Genomic DNA, 13102 nt, shown 5'->3' with positions numbered 1-13102 from the left:
TATTTATTTTTAACATTTTCATTGTACATTTGTACTCCAAAGTATTTAGACATTGATCTAATTCTAAGATCTGATTTTCACAAAGATAATTTTTTACTTTTACACATGAATGCACAAAGTATTGTCTATTCATGAAATTATTTAATAAATTGAACCTTAAAATTTGTGATTTCAAAACATTTTGACAACTTGCTCCACGTTTGCTATAACTGTGATTCTGACTAGACATGAACAAGAGGGTCACATGAGGTACTGTCTGGGTGTTTTGAACAAATACTAATTACAAATCCTTAATTAATAAGCATATATGGTATGTACCCTTTCAAGTTAAAAGCAATATATCTATAGTTTTAGGCTAAATTTATCCTAAATTTTTCTCTATTGCGCTAGATGAGTGATATACAAATTAAGGGTCATAAAATATATAGTACAAAATAAAAAAAACAAACAGATAATTTCTTTTCAGCGATAATACAATAACTACCAAAAATTCTGAAGTTTTTTTAATATAATTTTAAGGCTTTTACATTTGTTTAAATTTCAGAAAATTTTCACTTCAACTGAAACGAGATACAGAAATCTTCACCTCTGACCACCACATCCTAGAACCAAATGGGGTGAAAGTGCCAGTGGATACATCATTTATATACAGTGGTGTGGTTAAAGGTACACTCCCTGTAACAGAAAGAGTGACTGTTGAACTGCAGACAAATATTGTGTGTAAAGACTAGGGGTGCACCGGATAGTCGCTCCAGCTCCGGCTTCTGTCGAATATCCGGCATTTTTTACTATCCGGTGCTATTCGGCTCCGGTCGGATATCACTACCGGATAGTAAACCGGATAGTAAAAAGTACACTTATTTAATATGCATAAAGTGGACCTCGTTCCATTAATGTCTGTTGTAGAATGTATTAATGTTTATATTAAAACAAAATAATGTGCTTAAAAATAGAGTCATTATGAATATGCACCAAACATCGTTTATTATAAAGACAAGGCGTGTTAATAACTTAATATAAATAGAAATGAAACTTAAGATCATAAATGCGCTTTACATACAGAGCAGCAATGGCTGGCACTTTTTTTCAATTTGTCTTGACCTTTGAGTAGGTTAGTTAACATGTTAAAATGCTACATTCCTTGACTACGTCATGCTGACCAGGCGTCTGTCTAGCTGTGCGGGTATATCTCCAGAGGTAGAGATGAACAACTCCCACCCCTTTTATTTGTTTAGTCCATCACATTGAGTTTTTTTTATAGGCAGGTGACCACAAGTTAAATACGATGGACGTATTTGTCAGCGTAATGACACTCTCTAGAGGTCACACCTTTCGAGGGAACTGAGTTTGTTTACTTAATAGTTAATCTTTATTAGTGGGGCTGGACTACAAGAGCCACACCTCTAAGGTAACTAGGTATATTTCCAGATGAACTCCCTCCCCCTTTTATTTGTTTAGTTCATCACATTGAGTTCATTGATTGACAGGTGACCCCAAGTCAGATACGATGGATGTAAGCACTCTCTAGAGGTCACATGAGGGAACTATGTTTGTTTACTTAGTAGTTAATCTTAATTGGGAGGGGGGGTGGACTGGACTTCAAGCCAAACATCTACACGGGTATCCGGACAAAAGGTTGCTTATTTGGAGAAAAATCTTAATCACGTGGTTGGGCTAGAGGCCACACCTTTTCAAGTGTGCCGAGTTACTTGAACATAAATCTCAATTAGTAAGCTGGACTAAAGATCACACGTACCTAAACGAGTGACCTATAGTTACACAGAACACAAACAGTGAGATTTCATAGCCCAGTAAGCCAGTAACTAATTATTTTGTAGAAGACACGACCAGGGCTATCTTTAAATGGAGAGCTAAACATCCCGTACTCTTTATTTTATTTCTTTGATCCTTGACACCCTTTTTATTGATAGACATTGACCATTTTTAAGCCAGAATGAAAAAACACAACGTGCTAACAAAGGATATTACACTATCAATAAATATTACGGTTAAATAATTTTTCTAACGTGTTAAGTTGAATATTACTCCTACAGTTAAGTGTCTTGATTTGATAACAATATTCTTAATAATTTGTGACAATCAATTAACTCCTTGTTATTACTATTTTTTTTTTACTTAAGATGCGTACTTAGCCACTGTGTACCAGGCTAGGATGACTTTTAAACACCTGACATCCATAGGCTTATTATCGTTCCCTTTTGTAACAGTTACGGAAACCACGAATAAAATAATTAATAAGTAATACTTAAGAAAGATGTTTCTAACATACGTTCTTTGCATTTAATGATTCTTACATACATTCTTTGCACAATAAAATAAAACTAAGCTGTGCATGTTTGCATGTGTGTATTTTTTTGCCTTGTATTAAAATCATTAGAAAGAAAGCTAATTTCATTGTTGAATTCTTTTGACTTAATAAATAACGGAAAACCTTACAGTAAAATTTAAAATTGCATAAAATAACTTGAATAATAGTACAGCAGTTAGATCTAGCAAACAAAGAAACAATATGCTGGAGCGTAAAAAAAACAAACAACAACCCTTAACCTCTAACTAGAGAACGGGTATAATTTATCTATATGCTTGACTGACCATGCCAATGTGTTATCTTTTTTGACTGACACCCAACTCTATTGCGTGCATATGCTCAAGGAAAAAACAATGCTTGATAGTTAACACAAACAACTATACACACCACACTAGGACTACATGTGTAACCTCACTAGGTATATCTGACCAGGTTGTTGGTCTGAAATTCATGAACACTATACAAGGCAGATTGCACTTTACTTATGAGAGATTTACATTAGTAACTAGTTAAATATATACTAACATTATTTACATTGACCTTCCTACACACATCCTTTACAGTTGGTGGCATTGTACCTACACACAGACACTTTCGTGCTATACAGATTTTTAGAAATACTGTTAAGTTTGAATAAATCAATCAGTAACAGAGTTTAAAACAATAAGGTATATAAAAGGAAAAAAAAATAAAACCAACCAATATAGGTATGTTATTTAACAGTTTTGTAAAATGTTCAGCAACACAAGCTATTAACAAGACACTTAGGTATCCGGCTCCGGCCCCGGCCGAATATCAAATTTTACTATCCGGTCATATCCGGCCCCGGCCGGATATAAAAAAGTACTATCCGGTGCACCCCTAGTACAGACTGACTTTAGTTAGCTCAGTCTAGTAAAGATAGACCTGTATAGTTAATGTCAACATGACTGAATAATTGTATATTGATTGAAATATTTGTAATTTTTGTTACAATTATGTATCGAACAATTAAAACTTTTTAGTTGTAACTAAACTAATTGTTATAAATGCAGAAATTCCGAATAACAACCGGTGTTACATAGTATTAACTCTTTCTCTCCTAATAGACGATACTATCGTTGATTTTACTCCATTCTGCAGCCCAATCAACTATATTATCGTCGATGCTTAAAAAGTCAGTTATTGAATAATATCAGTTGGAACAAGGAAAATAATTGTGGAGAGAAAGAGTTAAGGAATTATTACCAAAATTGTTTTCTTCACAGGAGTACCTAATAGTTACGCTCACATTGCAATCATCAATGGAACAGCTCGAGGCTCTGTCTCCATACCAGGTGACACCATTTATCACATCGAGTCTGCTGAGCAGTATTTTGAAAACCCTTCATTTCATTCCATCATTTATCCAGAGACTCATCTTGATAAAGATCCTTTTAGGTGGGTTCTCATGTACTTTACACCTTAAGATATAACTTTAAAAATTTTCTGAAAAACTAATTACAACCTACACAGCTGATTATTATATATTATGTTGAGCTCTGCTTCTGTGACAATGTTTCATTTCATTTTTTAAGGGTAATGGACTAGTTATGTGTCAGCTTACATATATTTTAAAAATCAAATATCTTGTACCTTGGAGATTACTATTCCAGCTGTTCATTATAATATGTTGCTGTCTTTCTAGACTTGTTTTGTTCTGGAGTAAATAAAATGTGTATTGTATTCATTTATTCACTGTCACTGTGAACAACAAGGGAGATATCTTTTACTTGGAGAAGGGGTGTAATCAGGAGTTCTTAGCCCTATGTAAAGAATATGTAGTCACATAATCACAGCCACCTGATTCTGAATCCTGTTGTGAATATATTTTTCAGAAATAGACACATATTTCTTTTTTCCAATCATACTTATAATTATAATGAGAAGGAAATCTTTGTCAGTATCCAAGCTTTGAAAAAACTTTGGGCGTCAACCCTGAGGAAAAATCAAAAGCCATTGACCTTTAGGCATCTAGCAGTATCTGCAACATCATTGATACCAAACTTTACCTTCTTTCTTTGGACACATCAGCTATCTGGAATGGGGAAGGGGGGATTTCTGTTAGATGATTCATAGAGGCCACAGATAGACATAAAACCTTTTGAAAAAAAAGTTTTTATATATTTAGTTTTAATTCAATTAGTAAAAGTGAAAAAAGCAATATAAGATTGATGTGGAAAAAAAATGGCAACACTGGTTTATGATATCTTTGTTTTGTTTTAAACAGTATATACATTTTCACACTCTGTTTTTAGAATTGCTAGTGTTACAGTAGAAAATGGAAGGAATGAAAAAAAAAAAACACTTAACTCTAATTAATGTTTTGCTTTTTTTTGTCTCCCAGACATAAGAGAGCTGCTGATGATGTTGGGTCATGTGGTATGGATAGGGTGAAGGAGTGGATGGAGAAAGTCTCCAAGTCAGCTGTAGAGAATATTCCTCAACCAAAAAGTGTAAATAATTTCATACAATAAAATCCTTAAATATCTTTTTATATCTTTACTCAAAAGTATGAAAGGTAGGTCAGCATGAGGAGGAAATGATGCCAAGGAAAATATTTTAAACATATAATTGTTTCATAATTTGTACATTGCCTCTAATCTCTAGATGAATTTAGTATGTTGATTTTAATCTCATCATTTAGACAGTTTAAAGTTTAATTTAATATATTTAATATTGTCATAGAAATATAAATTTGATGTCCCCAGCCTAGTCGCAGTGAGGAAGAGTATCACCATAACAAGTACTCTGCTGAGATGAATGCTTACCCATACAAGTATCGCAACAAGAGGGCCATCAACAATGACAAAACATGTTTCCTGTACCTCAGGTCTGACCCTGAGATGTGGAAGTTTGTCAAAAATGAAAAGTTTAAGCAAGTTCTGGTGAGTTAAGAAGTTTTTGTATTTATGTGGTGGTCCCTGGTGCTGCTATTCATTTATATCTAATATATGCATGTATCACATTTGTTTCAGCACCTAGCTTCAACTCTATATTTATGATAATGTTTTAGTTGTTTGTTTTTTTATTCCATTACTTAAAAATTTAGTTTCTAACAAAATATGAATTAATAAATGAAAAAAAAAAAAAAAGAAAGCAATGGCCTGGTTGTCTTATAATTGCACACTAATAAAGTGTTCCCTTTGTACCATTCTTGTATAAACTTTAAACTTTGTTTTCTGTGAGACCAGCCATCTGCAAGCTGGGTGTTAAGTTTCCTTTTGGTATCAAAAGTGTATCAACATATTTTCATGGTGACCGGTCACTTCATCCCCAGTCACTTCATCCCCGGTCATTTCATCCCCTGGTCACTTCATCCCCCGGTCACTTCATCCCCCGGTCACTTCATCCCCCGGTCATTTCATCCCCTGGTCACTTCATCCCCCGGTCATTTCATCCCCTGATATTTTCATCATCTGTTCATTTTATCTAACAAATTTTCAAGAAAGAGCGATTGAAAAATAAAATAAAGTGAAACATGGTCGTACTTTCACCACACCTTGGCCTTTGATGGTTAGTTATCAGCGGCACGGTCATAATTATTGTAATCGCACTTCTCTCTCTCAAAAGATTTCCTCTACTTGCACCACACCTTGGCCTTTGATGGTTAGTTATCAGCCGCATCGTCATAATTATTCTAATCGCACTTCTATCTCTCAAAAGATTTCCTCTACTTGAACCACACCTTGGCCTTTGATGGTTAGTTATCAGCCGCATGGTCATAATTATTCTAATCGCACTTCTATCTCTCAAAAGATTTCCACTACTTGAACCACACCTTGGCCTTTGATGGTTAGTTATCAGCGGCACGGTCATAATTATTCTAATCGCACTTCATCTCTCAAAAGATTCCCACTACTTGCACTACACCTTGGCCTTTGATCATTTCGCTATAGACAAGTACACATCCAGATTTACCATATAATAGATTTCTTATTAAGAATAAAAAGTGGAAGAGGAAACACTATAAACGCATTAGTAATATGTCATTAAATGTCAAAAAGAAAGCATTGTACATAATCATATTTATATATAAAATATTTAATTGGGGATGAAATGACCGGGGGATGAAGTGACCAGGGGACGAAATGACCGGGGATGAAGTGACCAGGGATGAAATGACCGGGGATGAAGTGACCGGGAACCATTTTCATATATTTTAGCATGGTATTTCTTGCATTCCCCACTCACCACACAGCGACTCGATGAAGATACTCATTGATAACCAAATTACAGCAACTAAATTTAATACTGAAACTTCAAGCCTTATGTTTATGTAGATCCTATGTTTACATGTTTATAACACACACAACTCATTCAAATATCAACAACCAAACACTCTCTTATCAATAATTCTATGAGTTCATTCTGTCTACACTGGTTCAGGCCACTCAGGTCAGCCAGTATACATACGGCAGTCAGATTTTTGCTAATACTGTTACTCATATCAAAACAAAAATGCCTCTGTGTTCACACCAAATGACTAGTTCCCATCAATGCAATTGAAAACATCATGGGTCTTTTTGTAACTCATATCCCTGCTTTGAAAGCCAAGCATTCAGTTACTGCGCCCTACTAATGCAGCATTTATTTGCTTCAAATAATTTTGTTAGTTAAGTGTTGCTAATATAACAAAATCCTAATTTATACTTAAGAGCCTAACATTAATGATATAGCTTTCTTATAATATATTGGACAATAGTAAGCATGAAAAATGCACTATGTGACAGCAATTAAAAAAAACAAAAAACATTCACACTAGATGTGAAGTAATGTTTTGAAACATTTAAAAACAACTTATAAAATGTTGAAGGCATGATACATTATTAATAATAATCTAATCCTAATAATTTATTTCAAAATAAATGTTAAAGTTAAATTATTTTGATACAATAAATAAGTGTTATAGTTTAAAAATTATTTGACAACATTCAAATATTTCTTTATTTGGTTTGTAATTTAAAATGTTTTTTTTTAAGTCTGATGTGAGAGCCAAAGAGGAAATTCTTGCCTTCTTTGCAAGCCATGTGGGAGCCTTGAAGAAGATTTTTTATGAAACCAACTTCACCACCTACAGCAATGATCTGAGATATTCCGGCATCAACTTTGTGGTGCAGAGAACAAGTGTGAGTCTTTTGAATGTTTCATTATTCCATTGAAATAAACATTGGTTCACTTTACATTGATATTGTAGATCAGTTGAGTTAAACGTTTTTGTACCTAACCATGGACTATCATTGGAATTCTAGATCAGTTGAATTTTAAAGCTATTGTTCCCCTAAACAGGGACTGTCATTAGAATTCTAGATCAGATGAATTTAAAAGCTTTTGTCCCCTAACCATGGACTAAAATTATAGTATCCCTTTTGAAGCTCAAAGTTCAGTCAGTAAAGAGCATCCCTCATCAAGAGTGTGGACATTTTTAAAAATTAGTCCATGATCATAAAATATCATAGAGTAGAAATGACAGAGCCATCACTAATTCTATTTTATCAGCAACCCATTCCCATCTAAATTGTAAAACCTGTCTTTTGACATTTAGTGAGTTCACAAATGTCTCTTTCAGATAATGACTCCACAAAACCAGAAATGTGATACGCCAAGCCGCACAGCTTATTGCAACCCTAACATTGATGTCAGCAATTTCTTAAACCTCAACTCTATGGATAATCATGATATGTTTTGTCTGGCGTACATCTTTACGCACAGAGATTTCACTAGGGGTACTCTAGGACTAGCCTGGGTTGGTGCTAGAGAAGGTCAGTTCTCTGTTTACTGTCTGCAAAATATTTTGACCTATTTGTGAAAGCGTTTCAAAAAATTAATGTTATATATTATAAAGAACATTTTATGAAGGGCTTAAAGCCTATCTTATTATTATTTTTTGTGTGTATTAAATTTTTTTTTTAATGCTAAGTGTGGAGGCATGGTGTCTGAATGGTAAAGCCCTTGGCTTTTGAACTACTGGTCCTGGGTTCGAATCCTGGTGCAGAATGGGGTTTTTAATTTGCCTGACATTAGTTGGGAAAAAGTAAAAACGGTTGGTTGTTGTGCTGGCCACATGACACCCTCATTAACAGTGGGCCACAAAAATCGATGACCTTTACATCATCTGCCCTATAGATCCCAAGGTTTGAAGTGAGGAACTCTATAATGTCTTACTAATGTTAAGTGAAGCAGTGGTTTTAACATATTTTTTGTTTGCTTTCTTTATAATAATGCTTTATGTGTGATGCACAATTGAAAAACAAATTTCCTCTGAGAGAGTCTCTACCATAATAAAGATAAGATTTATTAATTTTATACATACAAGCATATTCAATTGAAGAATTAAAAAAAAAACAATATAATATCCAATAGATCACAGAATTTCTGCATAAAATGAGTTTTGCATGCTATACACATGCATAAATGATTAATCTTTTTAATTAGGGTTTGTTTTAAATTTATTGTTTTTCTTAATAAGGTGCTGTAGCGGCCAAGTGGTACAGCGCTATGCTTTTAAATAGATTGGTCTCAAGTTTGAATCTTGGTGAAGACTGCACATTTAAACTTTTGTGATTTTGAGGGCTCTCCGAGTCCACCCAATTTTAATAGGTACTTGACAACCATTGGGGAAGTTATGGCAGTTGTTTGTTGTACTGGCCAACTGACACTCTTGTTGACCATCAGCATGAGAACAGTTGAGACTTATCAACATCTTTCTCCGTAGATTACAACAACTGAAAGGAGGTACCTTAATTAAAACATTTTATGCTAAAATGTTTTACACTATTTTTTAACCTTGTTTTTAACCAGTGGCCTCTGGTGGGATATGTGAGAAGCACAAGAACTATCTTGAACGAGATGAGACTGTCCCTAAAAGCTTGAACACTGGCATAGTTACAACAGTCAACTATGGGAAGGCTGTTCCATCAAGGGTTTCTCAGCTAACATTTACTCACGAAGTTGGACACAACTTTGGCTCACCTGTAAGCTGGGTTGATTATATTTCATATGTTTTTTTTTTTAGATTTAATAATTTTATTAACTGTATTCTACTGGTCTAAATTTTATGTTGACACCAAAATAAATCTGCAGACCATCAATTTTGCAGTGCATCTTAGGTTACCTTGTTTTAATAAACATTTTATTCTAACAATTTATAGATTATAGCACACCACCAGGATTAAGGATAGTAGAAACCATAACAAATGATATGCAAGCATTATGTGTCCATTTTTTACATACATCTTATAACTTAAACACATGTTTACTTGATAATGTCTTTGATAAACAATTGTACTCATTTCCTTTTCAACTATCAGCATGACCAGGGTGATGAATGTGCTCCCTTTGGTACCACCCAGCCTAATGCAACAGATGGGAACTACATTATGTTTGCCAGTGCCACAATGGGGGACAGGAAAAACAATGACAAGTTTAGCATCTGTTCTAAAGACAATATCACACGCCTGCTGCATGTCATCTTCAATGAGCTTCACTCCAAAAGAAATTGCTTTAAAGGTGAGAACCCGTGCAATTTTGTTATGCTGTTTGATAATTCCTTCTTTCAGGCTGCTAACTTTTCATCAGACTATTAAAAAACAAAGAGTGGAACCTGGCTGGACACAGTTCTCAAAAACTGCTCCAATGATTTTCTTAAAAATTTAACAGCTGATGCATATCATATGAAAAGAATCACCATTTGAAAACTATATTTTGACAGTTATAATTTTTCCAAGTATAAAATAAAAAATAATATAAATTTAAAAGTCAAGACAATATTTTTCTTGATCAGACATCCATCAGCAGGTTTTCCTGCTTGTAGGCTTTCTTCATTAAATAGTGGTAATTGGAGTGGGGTAAAAAATGTTCCATTTTTTTATTAAATTTATCATTCATTCATTATTAAGAGTAAAATAATTGTTCTTGTGAAACAGTTATCAGCCACTGAAAAATGGTATTTTCATTTTTTTATTAAATTTCCAAACTAATTTCCATCAAAATTGATCTAGATAATCAGAAGTATTAAATAAATTAATGTGGGAAAATTAAACACAAGGTTGAAGCTTTATTAACTTGTATTTAGTCATACGCATGACTATTATTGGCCAATTAATAAACATGTGGAGGCGCAGTGGATGAGCAGTAAAGCACTTGGCTTTGGAACCAAGGGGTCTAATATAGATAAAGACTGGAGTTTGGAATTATGGTATTTTTTAGGGTGCCTCTGAGTCTACCCAATTCTTTTGGGCACCTCACATTAGTAGGGGAAAAGTAAGGCAGTTTGTCATTGTGCTGGCCACATGACACCCTTATTATTATCTGTCACAGAAGCAGATGGTTTTACCTTGTACTAAAAAACATGTTAAATTGAATGGTTGTTCTTGATTTTAAAAAAAATATCTAAAATTTAGGCTTATGTTATATATATGTTGAACTTGGATAAAAAAAATTCAAACAATTATCAATAAAAAATTATCAGTTAAAATTAAAAGTGTGTTTAAAATTGCTTACTTAATTCTTTGTCTCAGACTAATTCATGAATAAAGTTTATTTGACCATACTAATCAACAGCATCAGAAACTGCATTCTGTGGGAATGGCATCAGGGAGAATGATGAGCAGTGTGACTGTGGCTATGAAAATTACTGTGAGGACAAATGCTGCTATGCCATGGGCACTTCTGAGGGTCAACAGTGCAAGTTAAAAGGAGATGCCAAGTGCAGGTTTGTCAAAGGAAGAGCTTTTGACTCTTTATTACAAATCTTAATCTTAATTACAAATCTCATCGTAGCAATTAGTCAGGCCTAGAAATACATGAATTTTGTTACCATTTACAGTTTATTCATTCCAAGTGGTGTACCAAGGGTGCTAGTGCCTGAAACCTCTAAGGCATTAGGCCAGTCTGCGCCCCCACCTCTTCAAAGTGTCCAATAAGGCTTGAGATAAATCCCTTTATGAACCTTTGACCTGGGAAAGGATTTTATCCTGTGGCCAGGATGAAGGATTGGCTCTTCACCGAACCCTCTGTCTGGAGGCCCCTGTCAACTTGATGGTCATTTAATCACATCTGTTTATTTAAGGGTCAAGGTCCCTTGAACCAATGTAATGGTTTCCCCAATCCTGTGCGAGGCAGGAGGCTCTAAGCCTTAAAGGGACAAACTCCATATTCTTGTTCTGTGAAGGTACCATCACTGCCAGTATTGTCCCATTTGGTGAATAGTGGGATGGATCAGAGAGGATTAGTAAGCCTTTCTATCATCTTCACCATGTGCAAGTACACTCGCTAGAGAAAACTGTGGTAACCTACAGGAGGCTATGTTTGTTCTCATTCTTAGCCTTTCTGCTTCCCCGGGTAGATATTTCCACAGAGGCCCTGTGCTGAGGTGACAGGAGCTAGAATCCTCTGTGCCCACACCCCATCTACCAATCAATAATCCATATTTACCTTAGTACCAAGCAATTAAAAACTAATGTATTATAAAAACCCAATTAATGAATTAACAATCTGCAGTGACACTCCAACACCTAGGTAGGTACCCCACAAACCCTGCCCTTCCCCCCCCCCCCCCTCCCCCAATCAGTATGCCAGTTTCACATAGTTGGTGAAATGTAAGTGATCAGACTGTAGCCTGTAGTAACCTTACACTAAGAAGACTAAGAAAACATATCTTATAACTAGGCTGTATAACTAGAGTCCATTGAAATACAGTCCACCCACAGACATCAAGCAAGCTTGGCTGATCTAGCCAGTACAGAGTAATTCAGAACACAGATTCACATAAATACATAACATAGCCTTCCTCCTTTTTTCAGTGCTAGTGAAGAAAGAAGTTGTTCAGGCTATTTTTTTTCTCATGCTTACACATGATATTAAGGATTTTGTTTTGGCTTCAACAACTTGCTAGCTGCTATTGATCTTCAATAGAATATTTGAACTACATCAGTTTGTTTTTTCTCTTTTCACTCTTGACAGCCCTACTGCTGGCCCTTGCTGCAACACCAACTGTACCTTCATCTCAGCTGATTTACCAAAGGTCCAATGTAAGCCAGCAGACGATTGCAAACAAGCTGCTTACTGCAAATATCCTTTCTTTGTTACTTTTTTTTTCTGTAGACAGTGGTCATTTTTTTTTTACTTGAAATTTATTGAAACATTAATTCAGAACATATGCACATTTATTTAAAAAACATTTTTTTTGTTCATTTGTAGAGAGAATCAAACTTTGAAATTTTCTTGTTATGATGTTAAGTCATAGTTCCTTGGATTGTTGATAAATCATGGTTTATGGGGGTTATGAGCTGTTCTTGGGCTCAAATTTTGATACATTTTCCTGACTCTATGCAATCCCAAACACATCTCGGGAAGTAAGTAAGGCAGTAAGTAATAAAGCAGGCCAATCAATAGATATTTTCATCCCAAAGGCTAAAAGTTTTTAAAATTTCATCTGTTCATGTTTTGTTTTGTTTTTGTATGTGTGTGTGGGGGGTAATTACTAAAAAATTATGACTTTTTTTTTTAAATAGTTAAATAGTCTCTGACTGTTTAGAAAAAATAAAATTATACACAATTTTAAGAATTTATTTCTTTATTAAACATTCTGATATGACCTTGACTTTAAGCACCAGCTCTCATGCAGAGTGTCCTCCCCCTGTATTGGAGCCTGATGGGAAACTGTGCAATGATGATACCAAGATGTGTTCTAAAGGAGTGAGCTCTAGTTTCTTTTTTTTTTTACAATTTCAGGATGGCCTCCTGGTTGTAGAA

At 34.6% G+C, this 13102-nt stretch overlaps 1 protein-coding gene across 1 annotated transcript in view; it reads left to right on the top strand.

Annotated features, from left to right (window-relative positions):
- LOC106051225 (disintegrin and metalloproteinase domain-containing protein 10-like) overlaps positions 1 to 13102 on the top strand; it is a 37591-nt gene that overhangs the window by 6977 nt on the left and 17512 nt on the right. Inside the window, exons 3-13 of the mRNA XM_056016912.1 lie at positions 545 to 666; positions 3577 to 3748; positions 4695 to 4803; positions 5059 to 5235; positions 7330 to 7476; positions 7917 to 8109; positions 9149 to 9321; positions 9658 to 9856; positions 10910 to 11060; positions 12311 to 12418; positions 12961 to 13045. Coding sequence (XP_055872887.1) covers positions 545 to 666; positions 3577 to 3748; positions 4695 to 4803; positions 5059 to 5235; positions 7330 to 7476; positions 7917 to 8109; positions 9149 to 9321; positions 9658 to 9856; positions 10910 to 11060; positions 12311 to 12418; positions 12961 to 13045 — 1636 coding nt within the window. The remainder of the gene's footprint in view (positions 1 to 544; positions 667 to 3576; positions 3749 to 4694; positions 4804 to 5058; positions 5236 to 7329; positions 7477 to 7916; positions 8110 to 9148; positions 9322 to 9657; positions 9857 to 10909; positions 11061 to 12310; positions 12419 to 12960; positions 13046 to 13102) is intronic.

This window comes from Biomphalaria glabrata, chromosome 18 (assembly GCF_947242115.1).
Source record: "Biomphalaria glabrata chromosome 18, xgBioGlab47.1, whole genome shotgun sequence".
Taxonomy (NCBI): domain Eukaryota; kingdom Metazoa; phylum Mollusca; class Gastropoda; family Planorbidae; genus Biomphalaria; species Biomphalaria glabrata.
The sequence above is the reverse complement of the archived record's forward strand: the minus strand, read 5'-3'. Positions and strand labels throughout refer to the sequence as shown.